This window comes from Alosa alosa, chromosome 7, assembly GCF_017589495.1.
Source record: "Alosa alosa isolate M-15738 ecotype Scorff River chromosome 7, AALO_Geno_1.1, whole genome shotgun sequence".
NCBI classification, from domain to species: Eukaryota; Metazoa; Chordata; class Actinopteri; order Clupeiformes; family Clupeidae; genus Alosa; species Alosa alosa.
In genome coordinates, this window is record NC_063195.1 from 11,922,617 (window position 1) to 11,950,566 (window position 27,950).

At 41.9% G+C, this 27,950-nt stretch overlaps 1 protein-coding gene across 1 annotated transcript; it reads right to left on the reverse strand.

Moving 5' to 3' along the window:
* Nucleotides 1-13,968: 13,968 nt before the first annotated feature.
* Nucleotides 13,969-23,426, reverse strand: LOC125298100 (polymeric immunoglobulin receptor-like). The gene is made up of 7 exons (XM_048248777.1): nucleotides 23,340-23,426; nucleotides 22,085-22,384; nucleotides 21,578-21,895; nucleotides 19,371-19,412; nucleotides 15,325-15,423; nucleotides 14,682-14,737; nucleotides 13,969-14,340 (listed from the first exon to the last, which is right to left on the reverse strand). Exons 1-7 carry the CDS (start codon nucleotides 23,377-23,379, stop codon nucleotides 14,077-14,079), a joined length of 1,119 nt encoding a protein of 372 aa, XP_048104734.1. The 5' UTR covers nucleotides 23,380-23,426; the 3' UTR covers nucleotides 13,969-14,076.
* Between the last annotated feature and the right edge of the window lie 4,524 nt (nucleotides 23,427-27,950).

Below are 27,950 nucleotides of genomic sequence, written 5' to 3' on the forward strand. Positions count from 1 at the left end.
TGCATGGTGCAACAATCTAATCTTAAAATAATTACAATTATGTATGTCTCTGTGTGGTATATAACCTACTTGGGATGCTTACATGCAGATGTCAAAGTGTTTCTATTTTCGTATTGATGTGAATTAATGTGTAGATCCGAAGTTTAAATGGTAGGCCTATAGCTGTGACGTGCAGTCACCTGACATCACCGTCAAATCAGAGGATATTTCAGAACTATTAACATGGACAGCTCCCTTAAGAGCATCTTAAGAGCAGTGCATGGCGTTCACCTTCTGAGCATGTTCGGGAAACAGTCGGAAAAACCAAATGAACGATCGTAAGATGAATCGTAGAAAACCCTCTTAAGAGCGTGTCTCCGTCGTTATCGGGAAAGTGGGCCCTGGCCTAGCCACAGTATTTCTACATGTATGACTGTTTGTTTACCTGTATGTCTGTCTGTCTCTTTTTGCTTGTCTGTCTGTCCGTCTCTATGCCTGCCTGATTGCTGTTATACTAGTTAATGATGTTGAAAGTGATGGTAATGGCTCACAATTTCGACAATAGAAGTCCAGTTAACTTAGTTATAAGACTAAATCAAAAATAACTTTAGTTTGTGCCCACACATAATGTCATTTTTGTTGATTACGGCCCGTCAAAATCACAGTTACTCAAAAGGAACATAGGTAGACCATCTCTGATATACCTCTGATGCAGGGGCGGAGCTACGTGGTGGCCAGGGGGGGCCACGGCCACCACTGGTCAAAGCTTGCCCACCCTGCTGGCCCCCCCAGCTCCTTTCAGTGAAAAGTAAAAAAAAAAAGAATTGCTGCCGTTTTCGACAACACTTTGCAAAGCAGGGACTGAACCAATTACTGCACTCTATCTACGACCATTGGCCCAGTCAGGAAGTGTAGCCTACGGTTCTGATCACATCGTGAGTAGGCCTAGTGCAGCAGCAGCAGCAGCGGGACAATTCAAGTCATATGTTAAAAACACTTGACAGTAGACTAGGCTAGCCTACTACTTAACCTCAGTAACAGGTGAGTTGATGAGTTGGAACATTAATGCTAATAAGATGTTAGAATGTGTCACGAATCATAGCCAAGTGAGCTGCGTTGGGCTGTCCTTGTTAGGTAGCCTAGGCTCTGACATTGATGTGTGGGGCTGATCAAAAATAATCGGATGCCCGCGGAAACGCTGTTACAAGAATATTTCGATAAAATTCGGGTGAAATGCAAGCATATTAGGCACATATCTCCAGATGGCTCCAGGTAGGCTAATAGGGCCTAGCCTAGGCTACTTTATAAATACATAATTTGCTGACTGCGTGTGGTTCTTGCCATACAGACCTCTCAAGTCTCACGCATTGAGCGTGAGACACACGCATTTCAATGACTTCACGCGCTCACCGCCACACATGGCATTTCTCCCGAAAAATTATTAACTTGCCCGCACAGAAATTTCTAAGGGCTATATTTTACAAGCGTGTCACAACAACGTTGCTGTCTGTAGCGCTCATTCAGTTCAGAGCTGCTGTTCAGTTACTAACCTATCGCCAATCAGAAAATAGATTTCTCAACCAATCAGGAAATAGTTTTGTTTTGATGTGGGTCCATAGCGTGGAGACTGCTGGTCCGCTGGAGTGGTGGAGTGAAATTAGGCCCGTGCTTGCCTGATAATTTGCTCGCGGTTAATCAAGATACCGGACCGACAAAAAAAAGAAAACAAATGTTTCTGCTATCGATGTCATTAAACATGGAGCCATACAATAAAGTGGTGGTAGGCTATGAGCCGATTCATTCAATGCAGGCGTCTGCGCTTGAAGAGAAACTGAAACTAATCGATAACGTTGGTATCAAAGCTCTGCTTCAACCTGTTGAATGCTATTTAATTGTTTAACGACACAGTTCAGTTGGTCAGTCTGACCTTGAGCTTTTGCGTCCTGCTAGCCTTGATCATCTGCTTCCACATTCCCTCTGACATCCATGGTCCAGAGCCTGAGCTGCACTTTATACAGGTGTGTGATTGTGTGTGTGTGTGTGTGTGTGTGTGTGTGTGTGTGTTTGTGTGTGTGTGTGTGAGAGAGAGAGAGAGAGAGAGAGAGAGTATGTATTTGTGTGTGTGTGTGTGTGTGTGTGAGAGAGAGTAGAGTATGTATTTGTGTGTGCCCTCCACGCCCTGTTTACCATCCAGGCTCCAAAGCCCGAAGTTACCCAGGCTCCAAAGCCCGAAGTGTACTTTTAAAGGCGCTTCAAGCTATATTACGTGGTTCCTAAGCTAAAACATTTTTTGTCACACACAGCAAACATTATCTCACCATCCGCTAGTGCCTGTTCCCTGAATACACTGATAAAACATGTGGTCTCTCTGTGGACAGCCCAGGCTCCAAAAACAACATGCTCCAGCCTGGACCATAACAAACATAACAAACTGTTCTGGCCAATCATCGACGAGATGCACGTTTAGGAGAGTTTCAAGTTTTCATTGCACGGGAGGGAGGGGGAGGGAGTAGCGAGCTAGCTGTCTGTTTTGTTCGAATGTCAACAGAAGTCATGTTTCCCAACAACGCTTAGAGTGCTTTACATTTGCACTTCAGCAAACCGAACACTGAAGTGCAAATGTAAAGTAAGGTGACGTGTCACGGAGGCTGTTCAGCTGAGTCACACACTTAAGAGTCCAGCAGGATCGGAAATTAGCTAATGACCTGTCCTCAGGTCGTCTTTCTGACAGATAGTGGACACCCACTTAAGTCGCTTGAGTTCATCAGTAATAAGGGAATCTTTTGTATTTGCGTTGGAGTGCTTGTGTTCTGCCTAGAGTCCAGATAGAAAGAAAGAAAGATAGAAATAAAGATAGATACATAGATAGATGGATAGATACTTACTTTATGAATTCCTAACAAAAAGATAGTTACGGTCCTTGATCATGATTCTTGGCAACCATTCTGATAGAGGAAACATATGACTTGGCGGAAGAATGATTATCTATGAATAAATCGTCACAATTCTCCTTGCTTGTGCATTTATTCTATAAAATCTTGCCAGATATTATGTAGTAAATGTTTTAGAAAAAAAAAAAAGTAATGAGCCACACGAAGTCTTTAGGTTACACTGATCTTAGAACAGCTAAGGGGGTTTTAGGCATGACACGCCTCTCGAGTCTGCTGCATGTTGTGCCTAACAACACCCCGTAGCTGACTTAACACCCCTCAGTGTAACCTATAGCCTTATTACTTAAAGGTCCAGTATGTAGGAAATAATGGAAAATAAACTGTAGGCCTAACCATTCCAAAAATGATCACCATATGTTGTCAGAGAGTAAGGAAACACAATGAATTGAAGTAATGGCTTATTTGACAACATTACTCTAACCCGTAAAATCCATGAAAAAAATGAGTTACGGGGCGGAATCTCTTGGAATTTTCGTTTATGTTTTGAACGATTAATTCTAGAATAGAATTAATAATGGGCTAGCGCGTCCTCCTATTTGTGTTGCCAAATTAGCAAAGGCCAACTGTCAACAGCTGTCAGTTGTAGTCATGAACGCCTACGAGAGGCAGGCAAATTTCCAAAATTAAAACAATAAACAAATTAAGTGGACATCGGAGGAGCTTCCTGAGATGGTGACGTCTTCGTCAAATGAAGAATATCAAGTCTGACGCAGAGCTGGCCATATTTCTCCACGAAAGGTAGCCTAGGCTAAACTTCATCTGCATCGCTAACTTCAGCTAAATGTGTTACGTTGGTTAGAGAGGTATTTTTTGTTTTCACTGTTTCCGTAATGTGTAGCTGGGTCATGGTTGGAGAAACGTTAAAGCAGCTGCAGGTCAACTAACGTTAGCTAAGTCTTCATTAGCCTACATCTGGCAACCCAGAAGAGGCTCGCGTCTGGTAGTCTTGAGAACGTTCACCAGTGTTTTGATTTTGGCCTACAGGACGTTCGGTAACAATCCTACAGATCGCACCTTTACCTCTGTGTATGAAATGTGCTATATAAATAAACTTGACTTGACTTGACTTTAATAGAACAACGTTGATTTTTGGAACTTCATTAGAAACAGAGCAGAGACTGTATAATACACTGTATAGCACTGAGTATTGTACAGTCAAATTTGAATATAACGTGGCTAAAAGCTAGCCTTCTCTGTTAAAGATCAACAGATCAGTGATTTACGCCCTATCTGCTTAAAAAAAGCTGGTATTGTGTTCCTGAATCCTTACATTCAGGCATTCAAATTAAACTTCATTAAAAAACATGTATTTTTTTTCTCCATTTCCTACAAATGTATGATGGTTGCATGAGGGAAACATCCCAAAACAATAGCACCCATATAATTCTTGCTGTTTTGAGAAGTATTTATTTTCTTATGCAAGCATCATGCAACCATGCAAAAGCAATGAAACTAATTATATCTTACATTAGTAAAGCAGTCCTCTAATGTGCATGGCACAAAACATTTAAGTGAAAGTGCATGTATAACAATATAGGCATAATAATGTTTGTGATAATGATAATGACGATTGGGAGGGAGTGGGGTTGGGTACATGTAGATGAGCCCTATGACCCCAAAGTCTGCCATGACTGGGCCTCAGGTCAAAGAAGTTTGAGAAAGGCTGGTCTACATAACCTGCATAACCTGATGAATCAAAAATCTGCCACAAAGACTTACATCACACAACATCACTCATAAACACACACACACACACGGACAGAACCACCACTGTTCAGGAGACCATTGTGGGGCTAAATGTGCTTTTTCTCATTTGGTTGTTTTCTGTTTGTTTATAGAGCAGAATGAGCCACTGCTGTTCAAAGGGCCCATTTGGGTGAAATTATTATTATAATTTATGTTATTATTATTTATTATTATTTACTATAGGGTTCTAGAATAAATAAAACAGTGTGTTTGAAATAATGGAATTTGTGCTCTCTCATGAAGCTGGGTGGGACACGGGGAGGGTGGGTCTCTGTTGATCGGGGGGAGGGGGCGTGGCGCCACGAGTAGTTCAAGCAGACGTAGGACTTTCATGTACTTCGATCAGGGGGGAGGGGGCGTGACACTGTGTCAATGGCACGCCCCCTCCCCCCTGAGAAACAGTCTCACTCCTTGCAAACTTCAAAACTTGAGAGCCCTGTTGCCATAGCTGGTCAGGCAGAGGCAGGCTGCTTTGCCTGAATTCTTTGTTACATTGCTCCGGAACTGTTCATCGCAGCGAGATGAAACCTAATTGCGTGACAGAGCAGAAGTGGGGCTTTCCAACGAGACTAAACACTTGCCTGTGCGATCAAGTATGAAAATAAAAATAAATATCATGTAATTAAATAACATTGATTAATATTTACAGTTCACCTGCGCACCCATTACTCTCGTTTGAATTACTCGCGAACCCGTGATCGCATAGATATGGCAAGCATATCAGAAGAAAGAGGAGACATCTAGATCTATTGGTACCAAGTGCACCGGTCTGGGTTATAAAACAGACGAAATGACATCAAAATAATTAACTTCATATATTAACAAAATAAATAACTTCATATAGCTCGACTTACCCCACGTTTTTGTGGTGGCAAAGCATGTTCATAATCCAACGCTATCATGTGTTTCTCTATGGCAAAGCATGTTCATAATCCGGTTTTGAGATCCTAGCGAATTCCTGCATGGCATCCAATTCGAGACATTGCATCCCAATTTATTCGACAAAGAAACACCTTTTTGCCTTCACTTTGTTCATGACAATGCAGTAAAAATTATATTACTCTAAACCACCTTCTGTAAACCAACTGTATACTACTGTTTACACCGCATATTTCCTATCCTGTCTATGCACCACCTGTCTTTGTATATCACATTGCATTTTTCTGCTTTTTTTGCACTTCTAGTTAGATGCAAACTGCATTTTGTTGTCTTTGTACTTGTACTCTGCAAAATGACAATAAAGTTATCTAATCTAATAGTGCCAACTATTTGTGTATATTCTGCAAGTAAACTTTACTATCCAATATAAAGTACCCTTTACAACTCAAAGTAAGGGTAACTCATTTAACAGTAGTAAATACAACTTTGATTCAAGTAAGCTTTACTTGAGGGCATGAAGTAAACTTTACTAGTTGGAAGTAAGTAACCAGAACTTTAAAGTCTTAAGTAAGGATAACTTCTTCTAAGTAAGCATTACTTGTAGACCTCAAGTAAACATAACTTGAAAGAGAAAAGTTTTGTTTACTTAACTTATTTAAGGCAACGAGTTTCCACCCTTTTTTCAAGTAACCATTACTTATTATTTTTTACAGTGTAGGCTACTTTATAAATACATAATTTGCTGACTGCGTGTGGTTCTTGCCATACAGACCTCTCAAGTCTCACGCATTGAGCGTGAGACACACGCATTTCAATGACTTCACACGCTCACACGCCACACATGGCATTTCTCACTCCGAAAAATTATTAACTTGCCCGCACAGAAATTTCTAAGGGCTATATTTTACAAACGTGTCACACAACGTTGCTGTCTGTGCGCTCATTCAGTTCAGAGCTGCTGTTCAGTTACTTACCTATCGGCCAATCAGAAAATAGATTTCTCAACCAATCAGGAAATAGTTTTATTTTGATGTGGGTCCGCAACGTGGAGACTGCTGGTCCGCGGAGTCGTGGAGTGAAATTAGGCCCGGTGCTTCGTCTGATAATTTGATGCGCAGTTAATCAAGATACCGCGGACCGACAAAAAAAGAAAACAAACGTTTCTGCTATCGATGTCATTAAACATGGAGCCATACAATAAAGTGGTGGTAGGCTATGAGCGTTCATTCAATGCAGGCGTCTGCGCGAGAGAAACTGAAACTAATCGATAACGTTGGTATCAAAGCTCTGCTTCAACCTGTTGAATGCTATTTAATTGTTTAACGACACAGTTCAGTTGGTCAGTCTGACCTTGAGCTTTTGCGTCCTGCTAGCCTTGATCATCTGCTTCCACATTCCCTCTGACATCCATGGTCCAGAGCCCGAAGTGTACTTTTAAAGGCGCTTCAAGCTATATTACGTGGTTCCTAAGCTAAAACATTTTTTGTCACACACAGCAAACATTATCTCACCATCCGCTAGTGCCTGTTCCCTGAATACACTGATAAAACATGTGGTCTCTCTGTGGACAGCCCAGGCTCCAAAAACAACATGCTCCAGCCTGGACCATAACAAACATAACAAACTGTTCTGGCCAATCATCGACGAGATGCACGTTTAGGAGAGTTTCAAGTTTTCATTGCACGGGAGGGAGGGGGAGGGAGTAGCGAGCTAGCTGTCTGTTTTGTTCGAATGTCAACAGAAGTCATGTTTCCCAACAACGCTTAGAGTGCTTTACATTTGCACTTCAGCAAACCGAACGCTGAAGTGCAAATGTAAAGTAAGGTGACGTGTCACGGAGGCTGTTCAGCTGAGTCACACACTTAAGAGTCCAGCAGGATCGGAAATTAGCTAATGACCTGTCCTCAGGTCGTCTTTCTGACAGATAGTGGACACCCACTTAAGTCGCTTGAGTTCATCAGTAATAAGGGAATCTTTTGTATTTGCGTTGGAGTGCTTGTGTTCTGCCTAGAGTCCAGATAGAAAGAAAGAAAGATATAAATAAAGATAGATACATAGATAGATGGATAGATACTTACTTTATGAATTCCTAACAAAAAGATAGTTACGGTCCTTGATCATGATTCTTGGCAACCATTCTGATAGAGGAAACATATGACTTGGCGGAAGAATGATTATCTATGAATAAATCGTCACAATTCTCCTTGCTTGTGCATTTATTCTATAAAATCTTGCCAGATATTATGTAGTAAATGTTTTTAGAAAAAAAGTAATGAGCCACACGAGTCTTTAGGTTACACTGATCTTAGAACAGCTAAGGGGGTTTTAGGCATGACACGCCTCTCGAGTCTGCTGCATGTTGTGCCTAACAACACCCTGTAGCTGACTTAACACCCCTCAGTGTAACCTATAGCCTTATTACTTAAAGGTCCAGTATGTAGGAAATAATGGAAAATAAACTGTAACCATTCCAAAAATGATCACCATATGTTGTCAGAGAGTAAGGAAACACGATGAATTGAAGTAATGGCTTATTTGACAACATTACTCTAACCTGTAAAACCCATGAAAAAAATGAGTTACGGGGCGGAATCTCTTGGAATTTTTCGTTTATGTTTTGAACGATTAATTCTAGAATAGAATTAATAATGGGCTAGCGCGTCCTCCTATTTGTGTTGCCAAATTAGCAAAGGCCAACTGTCAACAGCTGTCAGTTGTACTCATGAACGCCTATGAGAGGCAGGCAAATTTCCAAAATTAAAACAATAAACAAATTAAGTGGACATCGGAGGAGCTTCCTGAGATGGTGACGTCTTCGTCAAACGAAGAATATCAAGTCTGACGCAGAGCTGGCCATATTTCTCCACGAAAGGTAGCCTAGGCTAAACTTCATCTGCATCGCTAACTTCAGCTAAATATGTTACATTGGTTAGAGAGGTATTTTTTGTTTTCACTGTTTCCGTAATGTGTAGCTGGGTCATGGTTGGAGAAACGTTAAAGCAGCTGCAGGTCAACTAACGTTAGCTAAGTCTTCATTAGCCTACATCTGGCAACCCAGAAGAGGCTCGCGTCTGGTAGTCTTGAGAACGTTCACCAGTGTTTTGATTTTGGCCTACAGGACGTTCGGTAACAATCCTACAGATCGCACCTTTACCTCTGTGTATGAAATGTGCTATATAAATAAACTTGACTTGACTTGACTTTAATAGAACAACGTTGATTTTTGGAACTTCATTAGAAACAGAGCAGAGACTGTATAATACACTGTATAGCACTGAGTATTGTACAGTCAAATTTGAATATAACGTGGCCAAAAGCTAGCCTTCTCTGTTAAAGATCAACAGATCAGTGATTTACGCCTATCTGCTCGCCAAAAAAGCTGGTATTGTGTTCCTGAATCCTTACATTCAGGCATTCAAATTAAACTTCATTAAAAAACATGTATTTTTTTTCTCCATTTCCTACAAATGTATGATGGTTGCATGAGGGAAACATCCCAAAACAATAGCACCCATATAATTCTTGCTGTTTTGAGAAGTATTTATTTTCTTATGCAAGCATCATGCAACCATGCAAAAGCAATGAAACTAATTATATCTTACATTAGTAAAGCAGTCCTCTAATGTGCATGGCACAAAACATTTAAGTGAAAGTGCATGTATAACAATATAGGCATAATAATGTTTGTGATAATGATAATGACGATTGGGAGGGAGTGGGGTTGGGTACATGTAGATGAGCCCTATGACCCCAAAGTCTGCCATGACTGGGCCTCAGGTCAAAGAAGTTTGAGAAAGGCTGGTCTACATAACCTGCATAACCTGATGAATCAAAAATCTGCCACAAAGACTTACATCACACAACATCACTCATAAACACACACACACACACGGACAGAACCACCACTGTTCAGGAGACCATTTTGGGGCTAAATGTGCTTTTTTCTCATTTGGTTGTTTTCTGTTTGTTTATAGAGCAGAATGAGCCACTGCTGTTCAAAGGGCCCATTTGGGTGAAATTATTATTATAATTTATGTTATTATTATTTATTATTATTTACTATAGGGTTCTAGAATAAATAAAACAGTGTGTTTGAAATAATGGAATTTGTGCTCTCTCATGAAGCTGGGTGGGACACGGGGAGGGTGGGTCTCTGTTGATCGGGGGGAGGGGGCGTGGCGCCACGAGTAGTTCAAGCAGACGTAGGACTTTCATGTACTTCGATCAGGGGGGAGGGGGCGTGACACTGTGTCAATGGCACGCCCCCTTCCCCCTGAGAAACAGTCTCACTCCTTGCAAACTTCAAAACTTGAGAGCCCTGTTGCAATAGCTGGTCAGGCAGAGGCAGGCTGCTTTGCCTGAATTCTTTGTTACATTGCTCCGGAACTGTTCATCGCAGCGAGATGAAACCTAATTGCGTGACAGAGCAGAAGTGGGGCTTTCCAACGAGACTAAACACTTGCCTGTGCGATCAAGTATGAAAATAAAAATAAATATCATGTAATTAAATAACATTGATTAATATTTACAGTTCACCTGCGCACCCATTACTCGTTTGAATTACTTTCATGAACCGTGATCGCATAGATATGGCAAGCATATCAGAAGAAAGAGGAGACATCTAGATCTATTGGTACCAAGTGCACCGGTCTGGGTTATAAAACAGACGAAATGACATCAAAATAATTAACTTCATATATTAACAAAATAAATAACTTCATATAGCTCGACTTACCCCACGTTTTTGTGGTGGCAAAGCATGTTCATAATCCAACGCTATCATGTGTTTCTCTATGGCAAAGCATGTTCATAATCCGGTTTTGAGATCCTAGCGAATTCCTGCATGGCATCCAATTCGAGACATTGCATCCCAATTTATTCGACAAAGAAACACCTTTTTGCCTTCACTTTGTTCATGACAATGCAGTAAAAAGTTGTTTTAGGATCATCATGAGTGTACACACAGAACATGCAAACTCGGGTTCAGTCAGGTCAGATCAGTTCGTGTCACAGATGTGAGCGCAGAAAGGGCATTTTTCATTACTGTGTCAATGGCACTTACAATGACCAGGATAACTGCTTATAACTAAAGGCAGTGAGAATGGCCAAAAATAGAGTAGACATAGGGCTAAATAAAAAAATGGCATTTATTTCCATAAGGCACACACCACATATTTTTCACATTTGCTCAGCCCCAGAGAATCCCTCCACCATGGCAATGATATTGCCAGATTCAGAACAGTCTGCCCTATGCACACATGTTCCAGCTTGCAGTGGTGAGATACATGTCAAAATATTAGAATTTTTATAATACACTATTTGTATTTTTATTATTTAAAAATCAAAATGAAATCAATGCAAGTATTAATACATGAAATAGTGGCAGCTCTGGGTAGCCTAGACTCTGTTAAAAAACAATATATAGCATGTGTGTATGGCACTTACATTGACCAGGATAAATGTTTCTAAGGTAGTGAAAAAGCCCTTAAAACAGTCTAGGGTTCTAAGGGTTAATTTCTTAATTCAGAGCCATGTTACTTACAGCCAAGTACTTGGAGTGGATATCAGAAATATAAATAGTTTGGCCATCAGTATGAGATCAAATATATACATACAATATTTGTAGTATTTATTATTGTTCTTTGAGTTAACATCATTTGAATAAAACTGATTAAGTAAGGTGGATTATCATAATATTTTTTATTGGCATTGACCTATTTATGGAAAATATGTTGGAGTGGCCAACAAACTGACCTGTGTATCAGTGTTGGCTTTGCACAATTTATTGCCATTATTAAAATAGGCTATCCTAATCTTCAAAACTTTTTGAGTAGTTTTCAAATAGTAGTTTGTGCCACCCCAATAAAAAGTCTGGACCCAGCTGGCCCCCCCTATAAAATAATCCTGGCTACGCCCCTGCTCTGATGTGATAAACCATTGAACATGTGGATATTAGTATGAAATGAATTACCTCCCTTGACGTCCAGTCTCACTTTGATGTGTTTGGCCACACTGTTAATTCTACAGAGGTACATTCCAGAATCTTCAGGAGTGAGGTGTTGGATGCGGACACTTAGTACTCCGTTAGCAGTGTTATCAAACGGAGTGTACCGGATGTTTCTTTCAGTGGACAGTCCTTCAAATGGGCATGTCTTTGTTCCTGGGTCTGCCTTGCAGAAGTACTTCTGTTTGACTTTAAATTCACCTTCAAATTTACACTTAATGAGGACACTTCCTCCTCGAAAGGCTTTAAGTTGGAGATCTCCCTTCACTAGGCCCTCTGTAAAAAATAAAGTATTTTTAAAAATCCAATTTCCAATATCCGCTCTGCTTGTTCGGAATATAAACTGTTTCTCAGAAAATAAATAATTAGAATTTGATAGGTAAATGTAGTTGGTCATTAGTACATAAAAAATTCAACAACAGGAAATAGATTCACAGAAAACTAAAGGGGAAGATAGACAATCACAACACGGACTGTGCCCCAAGTGTTATCTCAGTAATTGCACAGACTGTTGTCTCGGTCCTACCTGAAACCAGGACGAAGACCAAACTCAGGAGAGTAATGTTCATTTTTATCGAGGTAAAAACTCGCTCAGACACCACGCGCTGTGATGCCACTCAGTGAAATCTGGGCCGCTCTACAGTCATGTAAAAGGAAGTGCTCAAAAGTGCGCAGAGCAGGGTAAATAACGTTCTTCCTCTGAAAAACATCAGCACATCTAAAAAAGGTCTGACCTTTTCCTCTAACACCTAGAGGGAAAAAATCCACATACACACACACACACAAAAATATTCATATACATTTTGTTTATTGCTGCATTCTAGGCCTGCGGCTTTCTTGTTTTCAAACATGTCTGTGCTGTACCAGGTCAAGAACCTTGGATTGTCTAATGTCACTTAAACTATCACGAGCTTGAAGACGCAGAGTAAAATAAATATGTTGGTTTTTTTTTTGTTAAAACGTCTTTCAACTAACGCACACATTATTAAAAAGTGAAGAATTTAAAGCTTTTCCCTGAATTGAGACACACGTTCCAACCCAGACACTTCTCCCTGTTTATCTTCCTCTTCCTCAGCACTGATGCTTCACGGTGGCGTATTCACAGAGTAATGTGTGTGTGTTTGTGTGTGTGTGTGTGTGTGTGTGTGTTTGTGTGTGAGTGTGTGTCTCCCCTCCGTCCTCAGCGCTGATGCTTCACGGTGGCGTATTCACAGAGTAATGTTATGGTTATGGTTTTGGTTATGGTTATAGGATTTGGCAGAAGCTTTTGTCCGAAGCAACATACAAATAACAACAATAACAATAGTTTAATTTAACAGTAAACAGTTTAAAACGTTGGCAAGACTACATTAAGGAGACTAGCAATAATAAACAACAATGTCAATTTAATCAATAGCCTAATGAAAAGAAACAAATACTAATTCTACTATACAAACCATCACCCATAAGAAACACTTAATCAAGTAAGTATGTTGAACAGATACTATATGCCATTAGACTCCTCTTGAAAGGCCCAAAACTATCACAGGAGTGGACACCACCAACCCACCAACATGGAACCACTGAGGAAGAGTCTTAAATTTGACCTAGCGTTTATGACTGGTTAACACAACATACGCTCATCAGAAGACCGCAGTGGGCGGTTGGGGATATACATCTTGATCGCTGAATTAAGACAGCAGGAAGCAGATCCAGTCAGTGTCCTATAGGCCAAAGTGAGAAAGTGAATTCTGGCCACTATAGGCAGCCAGTGGAGAGTAACTTGTGAGAGAAGTTACATGTGTCCTCTTTGGATAATTGCAGACCAGGTGTGCTGCAGCATTCTGAATCAACTGTAACAATATTACTACACAAGCAGGTAGGCTAACAGCTAACAGTGAGTTACAATAGTCCATCTTGGAGGTACCCATGGCCTGTACAAGAACAAGTGGAGGTATTCATCCCTCTGTGCATACCTAGCTCATTCTTAAGAGTTATCAGTAGTGGTAGAGTTACATGTGTGAGCGCACTACATGTTTGTGTGCGTGTGCGTGTGTGTGTGTGTGAGAGAGAGAGAGAGAGAGAGAGAGAGAGACTCATTCCAACCCAGACACTCTGTGTCTCCCTCTTTCCTCAGCACTGATGCTTTACATTGGCATATTCACAGAGTAATGTTTGTGTGTGTGTGTGTGTGTGTGTGTGTGTTTGTGTGTGTGTGTGTGTGTGTCTCCCCTCGTTCCTCAGCACTAATGCTTGACGGTGGCGTATTCACAGATCCCTCTGTGCATACCTGGCTCATTCTTAAGAGTTATCAGTAGTGGTAGAGTTACATGTGTGAAGCGCCTACATGTTTGTGTCGTGTGTGTGTGTGTGTGTGAGAGAGAGACTCATTCCAACCCAGACGCTCTGTGTCTCCCTCTTTCCCTCAGCACTGATGCTTTACATTGGCATATTCACAGAGTAATGTTTGTGTGTGTGTGTGTGTGTGTGTGTGTGTTTGTGTGTGTGTGTGTGTGTGTCTCCCCTCGTTCCTCAGCACTAATGCTTGACGGTGGCGTATTCACAGCTGCTGTCCTCCGCCTGCTGAGCATCACCCGTGCTGTCGCGGCTCCGCTGCTCAGGATTCCTGTGGAAGTGGACGGTGGCGTAGCTGGGGCCGTCGGAGAGGTCAGTAGGGTCCGAGGGGTCAATGATGTCGGCGGGGTGACCTTCTTCCCGGGTATTTGAGACAGGGGATCTGCGCTCTGTTAGCGGACGAGGAGGAGGCCGGTCTGGGTCGTTAATCTCACGATCAGCACAGGTCTGGTGATGGGGACAAATGAAATATACACTACAATGAATAGATGGGTCATCATTGAGTTTGGGGTACATGGATTAAGTCTAGCTAGTCAAGTCAAACTTTTTCGATGGAAATCTCCTGGCCCATAGAGTTTACAGTAATTTAAAATGTGTAAAACATTTATTAAAACTAATCTGAATATCTCTGCAATGATGTGTAATTGTGATTCATGTGTATGTGTCATAAGTATACATACATCACTGACATGCAAATAGTGGTTGTGGTCAAACATTAGCTCAGTATAAGAAGCTGAGTTATGACCACACATTCTTGGTATTGAAACGGTCATAGATTTGTTACTGACCTGTTCCTTGTCTCTGGGCGTCCTTGTGATAAGATCACCTGATGGGGGGGTGGGATCTATGGAGCAAGAATGACACATGTGATACCAGTGCCTATAGGTATCATACAATGGTTTACATGAAACCCCTGGCTTTAGAGAGATAGATAGTTTAGCTTTAAGTATATGTTTTGGCCTTCATGGCTTTATTAAGGAATCGAGTGGGAGGGAGAGATGGGGCAAAGTCCTTCCACTCGGCGGCCATATTGCAACGCATGTTGGGATGCATCTATTTCAGGCAGAACTACGCATGTGCAAGGCTTCATGACAACAACCTTGCTCCAGCTGCACGATCACAACACAAACTGTATTTCTACAAAGTAATGTTCATTAGTGAATTAATCAAGTATACTGTATACGCAAGTATATACCCCCCCCCCCACACACGCACGCACATACACCTGTTGTATACAGATCAAAACTATTGAAGGTAAGCTTTGTTGACTACATCTCCATGGTAACTTATGCGCTATTACTTTTGTCAGTTCAGGTTAAATTGCTATGCACAAAATGACCAGTGGGTGGCCAAACATTTTTTGAATGAGAGAGAGAGAGAGAGAGAGAGAGAGAGAGAAAGAAAGAGAGAGAGAAAGAGACAGAGACTTACTAGATGTTCTGTTGTGTCTGCACCTGAGGTACATGAAGACAATGATGCCTAACATCAGCACAGCAAGAGTCAGACAACCCCCTATGATTAAAGGTGAAACTAAAACACACACACATACACACACACACAGACACATACACACACACACAATTATAATTAATTTCATTTATAATTATTTTGCAGATATTTTCTTGATTTGATAATGTTTCTGAGATGTTATTTGATTTGCATATAATGTTTTCTGAGATGTTATTCAAAGGCTGGGGGGAACCCGTCAATGGTTATACTGTATATAGTGTGTGTGTGTGTGACTAGAGGTGGGGCCTATCAGGGGTTATTTATTGCACCTGTGTGTGTATGTGTGTGTGTGTGTGTGTTGCACCTGTGACCCTGTCCCCTGTGGTTATACTGTAGTGGGGCCTATAAGGTGTTATTTTTGCACCTGTGTGGTTATACTGTGGTGGGGCTGGGGCTATCAGTGCACCTGGGCAGTGGGGCTGGGGGGTTATTTATTGCACCTGGTTGGGGCTAGGGTGGGGCTATCATTATTTATTGCACCTGTGGTTATACTGTAGTGCTAGGGTGGGGCTATCAGGGGGCTAGGGCTATGCAGGGCTATCAGTGGGGCTAGGGTGGGGCTATTTATTGCACCTGTGGTTATACTGTAGTGGGACTAGGTGGGGCTATCAGGGTTATTTATTGCACCTGTGGTTATACTGTAGTGGGGCTATAAGGCGTTATTTATTGCACCTGTGGTTATACTGTAGTGGGGCTAGGGTGGGGCTATCAGGGGTTATTTATTGCACCTGTGGTTATACTGTAGTGGGGCTAGGGTGGGGCAATCAGGCGTTATTTATTGCACCTGTGGTTATACTGTAGTGGGGCTAGGGTGGGGCTATAAGGTGTTATTTATTGCACCTGTGGTTATACTGTAGTGGGGCTAGGGTGGGGCTATCAGGGGTTATTTATTGCACCTGTGGTTATACTGTAGTGGGGCTAGGGTGGGACTATAAGGCGTTATTTATTGCACCTGTGGTTATACTGTAGTGGGGCTAGGGTGGGGCTATCAGGGGTTATTTATTGCACCTGTGGTTATACTGTAGTGGGGCTAGGGTGGGGCTATCAGGGTTATTTATTGCACCTGTGGTTATACTGTAGTGGGGCTATAAGGCGTTATTTATTGCACCTGTGGTTATACTGTAGTGGGGCTAGGGTGGGGCTATCAGGGGTTATTTATTGCACCTGTGGTTATACTGTAGTGGGGCTATAAGGCGTTATTTATTGCACCTGTGGTTATACTGTAGTGGGGCTAGGGTGGGGCTATCAGGGGTTATTTATTGCACCTGTGGTTATACTGTAGTGGGACTAGGGTGGGGCTATCAGGGGTTATTTATTGCACCTGTGGTTATACTGTAGTGGGGCTAGGGTGGGGCTATATCAGGCGTTATTTATTGCACCTGTGGTTATACTGTAGTGGGGCTAGGGTGGGGCTATATCAGGCGTTATTTATTGCACCTGTGGTTATACTGTAGTGGGGCTAGGGTGGGGCTATCAGGGGTCATTTATTGCACCTGTGGTTATACTGTAGTGGGGCTAGGGTGGGGCTATCAGGGGTTATTTATTGCACCTGTGGTTATACTGTAGTGGGGCTATAAGGCGTTATTTATTGCGCCTGTGGTTATACTGTAGTGGGGCTAGGGTGGGGCTATCAGGGGTTATTTATTGCACCTGTGGTTATACTGTAGTGGGGCTATAAGGCGTTATTTATTGCGCCTGTGGTTATACTGTAGTGGGGCTAGGGTGGGGCTATCAGGGGTTATTTATTGCACCTGTGGTTATACTGTAGTGGGGCTATAAGGCGTTATTTATTGCACCTGTGGTTATACTGTAGTGGGGCTAGGGTGGGACTATAAGGCGTTATTTATTGCACCTGTGGTTATACTGTAGTGGGACTAGGGTGGGGCTATCAGGGGTTATTTATTGCACTAGTGGGACTAGGATTGGGGCTATCAGGGGTTATTTATTGCACCTGTGGTTATACTGTAGTGGGACTAGGGTGGGGCTATCAGGGGTTATTTATTGCACCTGTGGTTATACTGTAGTGGGGCTAGGGTGGGGCTATATCAGGCGTTATTTATTGCACCTGTGGTTATACTGTAGTGGGGCTATCAGGCGTTATTTATTGCACCTGTGGTTATACTGTAGTGGGGCTAGGGTGGGGCTATCAGGCGTTATTTATTGCACCTGTGGTTATACTGTAGTGGGGCTAGGGTGGGGCTATATCAGGCGTTATTTATTGCACCTGTGGTTATACTGTAGTGGGGCTAGGGTGGGGTTATCAGGGGTTATTTATTGCACCTGTGGTTATACTATAGTGGGGCTATATAAGGCGTTATTTATTGCACCTGTGGTTATACTGTAGTGGGACTAGGTTATACTAGGTAGTGGGGCTATATAAGGGGTTATTTATTGCACCTGTGGTTATACTGTAGTGGGACTAGGGTGGGACTATAAGGCGTTATTTATTGCACCTGTGGTTATACTGTAGTGGGACTAGGTTATACTAGGTAGTGGGACTAGGTTATACTAGGTAGTGGGGCTAGGTTATACTAGGTAGTGGGGCTAGGTTATACTGTAGTGGGGCTAGGTTATACTAGGTAGTGGGACTAGGTTATACTAGGTAGTGGGGCTAGGTTATACTAGGTAGTGGGACTAGGTTATACAGTAGTGGGGCTAGGGTATACTAGGTAGTGGGGCTATAGGTTATACTGTAGTGGGGCTAGGTTATACTAGGTAGTGGGACTAGGTTATACTAGGTAGTGGGGCTAGGTTATACTAGGTAGTGGGGCTAGGTTATACTAGGTAGTGGGACTAGGTTATACAGTAGTGGGGCTAGGGTATACTAGGTAGTGGGGCTATAGGTTATACTGTAGTGGGGCTAGGTTATACTAGGTAGTGGGACTAGGTTATACTAGGTAGTGGGGCTAGGTTATACTAGGTAGTGGGGCTAGGTTATACTGTAGTGAGGCTAGGTTATACTAGGTAGTGGGGCTATAGGTTATACTGTAGTGGGGCTAGGTTATACTAGGTAGTGGGGCTAGGTTATACTGTAGTGGGGCTAGGTTATACTAGGTAGTGGGGCTAGGTTATACTGTAGTGGGGCTAGGTTATACTAGGTAGTGGGGCTAGGTTATACTGTAGTGGGGCTATATAAGGGGTTCCCATTCTTTCACTTTTTCTTCCTTTCTCACTCACTCTGATTCTCTCACACTTGTACTTTGCTCTCTCCCCTCATTTGTATATCTATCTATTTCTTTCTCTACCTCTCTTTCTCTTTCTTTGTCTGTAGACTTTATCTAGCTTCTCACATACTGACCATCTTTGCATCCGTACACGCATACACGCACGCCATCACTCCCATTCATTTTCCCCTAGACGTTTTGCTATGTGATAACCTTTTGCTTTACTTTAATAAATTAATATTTGGTATGAACCTTGTTTTCCGTGTCCCTCTAAGTTTCGGTCTGGGAACGAGCTGGCAATAACAGTGAGTGTGTACTAACTTTTTACTCTGTGTTGGGATTTGGAGTTTCACACACTCTTCTGTAAATTTTCTGGCGGTGTTAGTCTCAACCTCAACACCTGGCGGCGCTATCTTCGACCTTAACACTTGGTGGCAACCTTCAAGCTCAACACCTGGTGGTGATCCTCATAGGATCAGGCCAACACTGTGCAGGAATTGTCTGTGTGTTTCAGTGTAACAACTGTTTGGGAGGTGAACCTCACTGTGTGTGCACTGTGTGCTGGGTGTGTTTCACTAATTCACGGATTGGGATAAATGCAGAGACGAAATTTCCCTCTAGGATCAAAAGAGTATATATACTTATACTGATCCTCATAGCATGATGCATCAGGCCAACACTGTGCAGGAATGGTGTGTGTGTGTGTGTGAGTGTGTGTGTGTGTGTGTGTGTGTGTGTGTGTGTGTTTCAGTGTAACAACTGTTTGGGAGTGAGTGGTAGTGAGTGAGAAGAAGATTATCTTACCTGCTGGTGGCAGCGATGGAGGCTGAGTCGGCCTCTCTGGGTCTGTAAATCATGACAATGTGAAAAGATTAAGAAATGACAGAGTAATATGTGCTAAAAATATATAAAATGAATGGACTTGGGCAGAGAGCGACTCCCCTTTGCTGTGCGTCGGGGAGTTCTTTGCCTCTCGACCTCATCCATTAATTCTGTATAACAGGACACCTTGGCGGCCATTATCCCTTACTTCATCGTTTCCCAACCTTGGGGTTGGGACCCCATGTGGGGTCGCTTGAAATTCAAATGGGTCTCCTGAGATAATTGACCTGTCGCTAAACTCCGCCCCCCATTGTTACCGTGTGAAAACTCGGACAAACAAACCAGACTTGATTAGAAATACATTGTGGACAATGGCAGCTGACAGTATATGAAAGCAGGCTTTGAGGACGATTTGGTCGATAAAGGATTTACTTTCCTCCAGAAGCTGTCAAAAGGGACTTAATTATGCTATGGAGGGGTGTATTCAAAACTTTAGAATCAAGGTGAAGCAGTTGTGGCGAGTAGCCGTGCTAATCACCGTGCAAAAACCACTGAGGTTAATGCTAGCTAGCTAGCTAGTGGACGATTGATACTAAGATATGTTAGGTTATGTTAATATTTGATGTAGTAAGAATATAGTAGTTGGTTAATGTGCATTTTCATCTTGGGAACCTGTGCCCACGTTGTTGGCTTAGTAGCCTACATTACGTCGAGCTGTTGCAGACACGAGAGACGTCCTGTAGGCTACTGTTGATGAAAATATACCCTGTTTTCTAGCCTCTCGGGGTACCGGCTATCAGTATTACATGTCCCCCATGTAAAACGTTTGACCATGGTTATCCGTCGGGGTTTTTTGAGTTAATAAACTCCATAAATAACCATTAATTTGTCATTTCATGCCTCCTCCCTGTTGTTTCCTATGGAGTTGTCCGAGCTGATGTCCGAGTCCCGTAGAGGCTGGACTGTCATTGGCTCATCAGCGTTCTAAGGGTGGCGCTTAGCGACAGGTCAATTGGCATCTTAAAATGTATCAGTAGGTCTACATTACATTAAAATATACATATATTAAATAATAAAATATAAAAAAGTTAAGTAACTGATCCTTCATTATAATTTAGCTAAGTAAAGATAAACTTAGACAGGCCACATGCTATGTTTAACTGACAGAATTATGCTTGATCAATGTTCGAAACAAAGTAACAAAACAACCAGGCGCGCAAGAACATTTAGGGGAAATTAAAAAATCTCCAACATTTTGTGAAATCAAAATAGGGTCACCTGCCAAAAAAGGTTGGGAACCCCTGCCTTACTTATTAGCTAGAAACAATCCCACATGTCTACATTCAATGCTATGAAGCCACCTCGAAAGTTTGTTTAGATCCAGTGACACTGCCGTCATGGAAACAGAACGTCACACTTTGATACTCTATTGACATTCTAAAGAGTGCATCACAATAAGAAATTCAACCTAGCAGTGGTATAAGCATTGTAGTGAGTGCAAACACGTGTTCGTTGATGTCTTTAAACACACAACTAAGTACATTTGGCACTGTTCCTCCCCAGCCAAGATGTCGTTTACTTGTGGTTAAGGAAGGAGGGAGGACACAACTGTTTTTCACACTTATGCTTTTTCAAAACAGCTAACCCACTTCTTGTTTCTAAACAGCTAATTGTGGACTGATTAAAAAAGAAAAGTAGTTTGTAAACCTAGGTAAACAGTGTTGTTGAGTGCTGTCCTACTTTAATTCATTGCAAATAAAAGATTCAGATTGGTAATGCAAAGGACTATGAGAATTTTGAATACAGTTTAAAGGGACACCAGGCAAGCCTGATGCTTTTTCTCTACGAAACTCCCCCTCGCTCGGTCTGAAGCTCTTTTCCTTTTCTTTGCATCTTCTGTCAAGGGTTTTCGTTGCTTCTTCGCCGGCTCAGACATTATACACACGTTTGCAACAATCGCTAGCGTTTCTTTAGCCTGCCTGCTTCGGTCGGCGGGTAGGATACACTGAACTTGCAAGCGGGATATTCTTCCTACAGGCAGTAGGGGCAGGCGAGAGAGTCTTCATTCGCCCTGTAACGAGTCATTTATATACCGACTTACGAAGATAAGTAACTAACACGAAACCGTTGCCTGGTGTCCCTTTAAAGAAAATAAACGACCAAAGATGTAAAATGTGAAATGCTCTGACCTTGCACTTTTAGTGTGACCTCTGTGAGGAGAGTCACGCTGTCAGTGTTGCCCCCGGTCCTGACTCCACACCAGTACACCCCAGAATCCCTGCTGCTGGACACGTTACTTATGCGCACGGTGAAGATGCTCTGGGCCTTATCGTCAGCAACAGAGAACCTCCTGCTGGAGGCTGAGATCAGGTTGTCACAGGTGAATACATTCCTCTGCCTGCAGAAAAACTTCCTGTTGTCCTTTGACTCACTTGGATACTTGCAGGGGATGTCAGCATGTCCTCCAACATGACTGTTGACTGTGAGGGTCTGGGTGCAGCAATCATCTGCCAATCATTCACAATGACTTTAGATATTTCATTTCAACTTGTAAATGTAAAATGTCTAAGATGTACAACTAAGATATGCAACAAGCACTGATAAATCCTCATCATCAGTTTTATAAAGCAACATTAACATCCATACTGGCTGGGCTGGCCTACTCATCAGGATTCTGCACTGTCAGAATTAATCACCTGGTTTAATGTTAATCGTCACCTCAGTGTACTTGTTCTCATCATTGTCCAGCACACAGCGGTAATCCCCAGTGTCCGTAAGGGCCAGTTGTTTGATGAAGACCACATACAGCCGCTCAGCTCTTTCATGGAACTCTTTATATCTGCTGTCCTTGGCCTGACTTTCGAATGGACACCTGTTGTCCCTGCTCTTGCAGAAAAACTTGTTCTTGTTTTTATACTTCTCGTCAAATGTACACTTAATGAGGAGGGCACCACCTACAAATCCTTTAACTTGTATGTCACACACGCTCTCCGACACTGCAAGAGAAGACAGTTGAGATTCAGTCATCAGAAGGAATGAAAGAGCCCACAACATTGTTTATAAATAGACTTTCATCCATCACTGTGATCCCTGTGTTCTGCTCTAGAAAGCAGCTTTTGATATACACTGTGGAATGTGCAGTATAAGTAAGTATAGTATAAGTATATATACTCTTTTGATCCCGTGAGGGAAATTTGGTGTCTGCATTTATCCCAATCCGTGAATTAGTGAAACACTCAGCACACAGAGAACACACACTAATACCAGCCCAGTGAGCTGCCTGCAACAACAGCGGTGATCGGGGAGCAGTGAGAGGTTATGTGCCTTGCTCAAGGGCACTCCATGCCTACTGGTCGGGGTTCGAACCGGCAACCCTCCGGTTACAAGTCCGAAGCGCTAACCAGTAGGCCACGGCTGCCCCAACAAAACAAAACATAAACCAGTCCAATCTTTTCATACAAGTTATATTCTGTTACACTGTCCCGTTATACACCTTGATTACTGTATGGTAATATCAGTGAAACTTCTGTTGGATTATTGTTATTTGATTTGTCTTAATGAAAACAAAACAACTGCAACTGATATTACCTGAAATACACATGAAAGTAATAAAAAACATCCAGACCCTGTGCATAAGGAAGCTGGTTTCAACATCAGCAGTTTTAATCTGACGGGCAAATGTGTCACCACAGCAGTCTTTCATATGACCAGTCCCATTTCACGCCATTCTCATTTTGATGTTTGATGTGTAGCTATTCTACATGGTAAATTCATGTAAATAGTGCCGATTTATGTTATTATGTTTAACTTTATTTACATAGTCAACAAATACACAAGTGAACATGGTTAAACGATAACAACACAACTGAAAGAAGGAACTCTCAAAACAAGAATTGACCGATCAAAATTGTGAATCTAATCCGGGTGCCATTACAGAAACATTGTTTTTACCTACGATAAGGAGAATGAAGGACATGACGGCGGCTCTCATCTCGCCTGGTTTCGTTTGGAATGTGACACGCTCCGGTAGTCAGAGACAGCTCATCGCTGTGGACGCAGAGAGGCTATGGCTCCCACCTGAGAGTGCCTCTTTGTTCTTGAGTGTGTGGAAACTCTGAAAGGTTTGTTTCTCGTTTCTGCTGCCATTACAAAATCCTGCTACTTCCTCTTTTGACAGGCTTTCAAACAAAGACAATGGGTGTAGGCTTAAGGATACAAGGAAGTTTATTGTCACATGCATATAGTTACTGGAAGTAAGAAATGCAGTGAAATTATGTAAGAGGGAGAGAATGATTGTGTTTAGTGTATGTGTGGGGTGTGTGCGTGTGTGTGTTTGTGTGTGTATGTGTGTAGGCATACATATGGCTGGGCTATTCATAGTATACAGTAAGTATATATACTCTTTTGATCCCGTGAGGGCAATTTGGTCTCTGCATTTATCCCAATCCGTGAATTAGTGATACACACTCAGCACAGAGTGATGGGAAGCACACACTAATCCTGGCGCAGTGAGCTACCTGCTACAACAGCGGCACTCGTGGAGCATTGAGGGGTTAGGTGCCTTGCTCAAGGGCACTTCATCCGTGGCCTACTGGTCGGGGTTTGAACAAGCAGCTCTCCTAGTAGGCCACGACTGCCCCCATTTCATATTCATGACTTGAGTATGTGAGTTCATATCTCTTTTTCTTTCCCTCTATCTAGGGACGGGTCATGGCTTGTGCCAAGTGTGCACGTGCACAGGGGCCCTCAGCCAATGGGGGCCCTCGGATTTAAAAAAAAAATGCCATGAATTTAGGCTAGATTATGCCCGGTGCTTCTGTCTGTTCATTTGATGTTGATGATGATTTGAATGATGTTATGGAACCGCGGACCGAAAGAAAAATAAACTAAATGTTTTCCTGATCAATAAATACTTCTTAATTCATAAAATATAGAGGCATAACATTAGGTGGAAGTGGTTGGCTATGAGTGCTCATTCAATGTGTATGCGTGTTTGCGAAAGTGAAACTGACCCACTCGTGGGTAGGTGAATGAAGTGGATTCCTGCAATGTTCATGAAAACAGCATAGTGATTGGATAGCCAAATAAATCGCGACTTGTTGTAGGCCTAACAGTATCTTATATCGTAGCAAATAGCCTATGGCGATGCCGATGACAGATAGGCCTACACTTATTTCACTCGTCTCGCTGAGTGAGCGCATAATGTGGGCTGTTGCGCAAAGAAATTAATTAGGGAGATGATCTGCATCTCCATTTACCAAACGCTATAGTTTTGCTAACATTTCCACTGTTAACATGAAATATGTCTCCATGCAAGGTAGTGTCAAGCAGCAGTGAAGTGAAAACCTTATCATGCAGGTAGCCAATGTTCACGTCACCTGAGTCAGACAGAAAACGGGCCCTGCTTGCTGTTAAAGTTTGTATGCCCCTTCCAAACTGCGTTAAAAGGGTATATTTAACAGCCAGAATTTCGAAATTTTCCAGGGGGAGACACCCCCGAACCCCCCGTAATATGATCAGCACCACCTCTCACAAAAAAACTATCAACGTCCCTGCTACCGGTCCGTCAGATATGACAACTGTGTCCGGTCCGTTTGAAAAATGTTGCTGTAGACTGTTTGGACAGCAAAGGGACATTACAGCCTAATAGTAAAAACAGCTGCTGGAATTCATTTCTGTGTGGGCCTGAGTTATAATATATGACATAATGTACTACATTTTCATTGTGTGCAATTGTGCACCAGCCTGCACAGCGACAGCAAAGAGAGAAGCGCTGGCTGCACGCGCACGTCACTTGCACGCGCAAACGTGCCCACACGCGTCGCGGTGAGGGGGAGGGTGGGGGGCTTTTTTGATATTGTGCACAGGGGCCCATATTTGTTTAATCCGTCCCTGCCTCTATCTCTCTTCCTTTCTAATGGCTCTCTAATGGAGTCACAGACATGAGACTCTAGTGGCCAAACAGTATAAATGCACTTCTGTGGCAGATATCATTATTGATCAGAGAGGGGGTTTGTTCTATGAGCTCTCCCTTTTCTGAAAATTTCCCTCGGGATGAATAAACTATGGGTAAGGCTATTTCCACCCCTGGTAAAATTAGCAGTGTATGCTATTCGTACCCTGGTGCAATAAGAAGTGAATTCTATTCGTACCCCGGTGCACACAGCAATGTGTTCTATTAGTACCCCGTCTGGTACAAATATCAGTGTATGCTATTTGCACCCCTGTGCATTTATTCTGGCATATTGATCACACAATGTAATCATATATTTAAAAAAAAAAAACAAGCAACATGTTTTTGTTGTTGTTATGTAACAGGGTGTGAATAGCTCAGCTGTGTAATAGACACTCTGAATAAGGCATGTTGTTTGCATCAATGTACAGTTAGAAGAACCTTTCAGAATTCTTCACTTTCTGCTGACGAAAAACGAATGTCCGCCATGTTTTTTGTGCACGTGAGCAACGTCTTTTTGTTGTTATGTCACAGGGTATGAATAGCTCAGCTGTGTGGCCAAGGCTATTCGTACCAGGGGTGTAAATAGACACTCCGATAAACTATATATCTATCTGTCTATTTATCTATCTATTTTTTATAATCTTGTGGACTGTACCCAAGTGAGAGAGATAGGAACCAATAATAGTTCAGTGGGTTGTGCCAAAACTGATTGAAAAGTAGAAGTCTATCTTTCTCACCTCAATAGCCTGAAGTCACTTTTGAACAGACTTGATCATTAGGACACGGTAAAAGGACTAAAATGAAGATGGTGTGGATTTATTATGCTGTTTTTGATGTCAGGTAAGAGACAGATAGATAGATAGATAGATAGATAGACTCTATCTATCTAAATATAATTTACATAAAAGAAAGATAGGTGATGTGAAGATAAAGTGATAAAAATGTATAACATACTCTTGTGTGATTGATTGATTCAGTTGTTTATTATTGAGATTAGAAATACAGTTTGACAATTAGCAAGATTCAAGATGTAACTAAATAACATTTTATATGAAAGGAACATATTTGGCAGTGCTAAAATGTTGTGCGTATGTGCATTGACAGACATTTCAAATAATATGAATATCTTCAAATGATGCACTTAAATCTTTTCTACAAAACATTTCAAGGACACACTTTTTATGTAGGCCAAGAAAATGAACAAACATGTACAAAACAGAAACCATCAAGGAACAAATCAAGGGTGTGTGTGTGTGAGAGAGAGAGAGAGAGAGAGAGTATGTGTGTTTTTGTGTGTGTGTGCATGTCTGTGTGTGTGTGTTTGCATTGACACTCAACTTGTGAGCGCTGTCAAGATGACAGTTAAGCTTATGATAAAAAATGTGGAGCCAACATGGTTATGTGTGTCATGTGTTCCGTAGGGCTGGCTGTGGGCAGAATGTAGGATCAGTCATGTTGTTTCTTGAATTTCCCCTTGGGGATCAATAAAGTATCTATTAGAGATGCACCGATTGCAATTTTCTGGGCCGATACCGATTTCCGATTTTTCATAGAGTTTGACCTGCCGATACCGATTTTAGCCGATTCCGATTTCATTTCTTCTAACCATTTTACAGCACACACACAAATAGTTATGTTTCTATCTTTTCTTTGATAGAACATGTTAATATAGACGTGTAATCAACTTATCAATGATGAAATGGCTGTTAAAAAAAAATGGAACCGGTGAGCAGACAGATTCTTTTTCAAGTCTAACTTCAGATGCAGTATCAAATTATGGATTAAGTTAAGTTATGGAACACCCATTTTATGCTTCTCACATCCAATATCTAACTAAAGATTTAAGAACAATTTTCATGATACATTTGAACATACTACCATGTAACATATTTTTATATGCATTGATGAATTTATGGGAGGGCGAGGGAAAAGTGGTAGCAGCCTAGGCTATCACGCAGGGGAGAAGTGCTAATAGCGATTAGGTGCTCCACCATATGAAAACAGTGCACGTCTGTTTTGCGGTGAAAGATTTAAATCCAAATTCCGATTAAATGCATCAATTAGGCTATAGAAACTTTCAGAGACGACTGATTCAGTATTCAGAGCATCGGTTTTCTTCATTGTAGGCTACTATGTCAAAAGCAACTTTAACATTGGTTTGCCTTTCTAATAGGCTATCGTTTGTTCACTTTCACGACATCCACTTCTCAATCTGCTAGACTAGGGTATTTTAAGACATAGCCCTAGTCTACGTGCAGTAAATAGTTAGAGTATTTTTTTTTTCAGTGGAGTAGAACTACTAGGGCTACTGTATGTTGCTGCTTGTTGACATCTTTGATTATTTTTAATGTCGCAGTCGTTTATCTCCGTTCTGCAGGCTTGTGGTTCAGCTGTGGGCACGCAATTAGCGGCAGTGACGGGCGGTGATGAGCGATGTTTACGTAGCCTAATGAAGTGACAGCTTAGTAAATCTACCAGTAGGCCAATGGTAAAGCACAGCGTTTGCTGCATAGAAAAACTCAGTAGCCTATTAGCGCTTTCTTTGTAGCCCTACATCCAGCCCTGAGTGTTGGCCTGGTTGCTAGCTTCTTCAAACTTTGCAAACT

Excerpts from the sequence above, each read along its gene's own strand:
- LOC125298100 (XM_048248777.1), bottom strand. The coding sequence starts at position 23,379 with ATGAGAGCCGCCGTCATGTCCTTCATTCTCCTTATCGTAG. Across the intron at positions 19,413-21,577 it reads GGTCACACTAAAAGTGCAAG|ACCCAGAGAGGCCGACTCAG; the intron begins GTCAGAGCATTT and ends CATGATTTACAG. Across the intron at positions 14,738-15,324 it reads CAGACACAACAGAACATCTA|ATCCCACCCCCCCATCAGGT; the intron begins GTAAGTCTCTGT and ends CTTGCTCCATAG.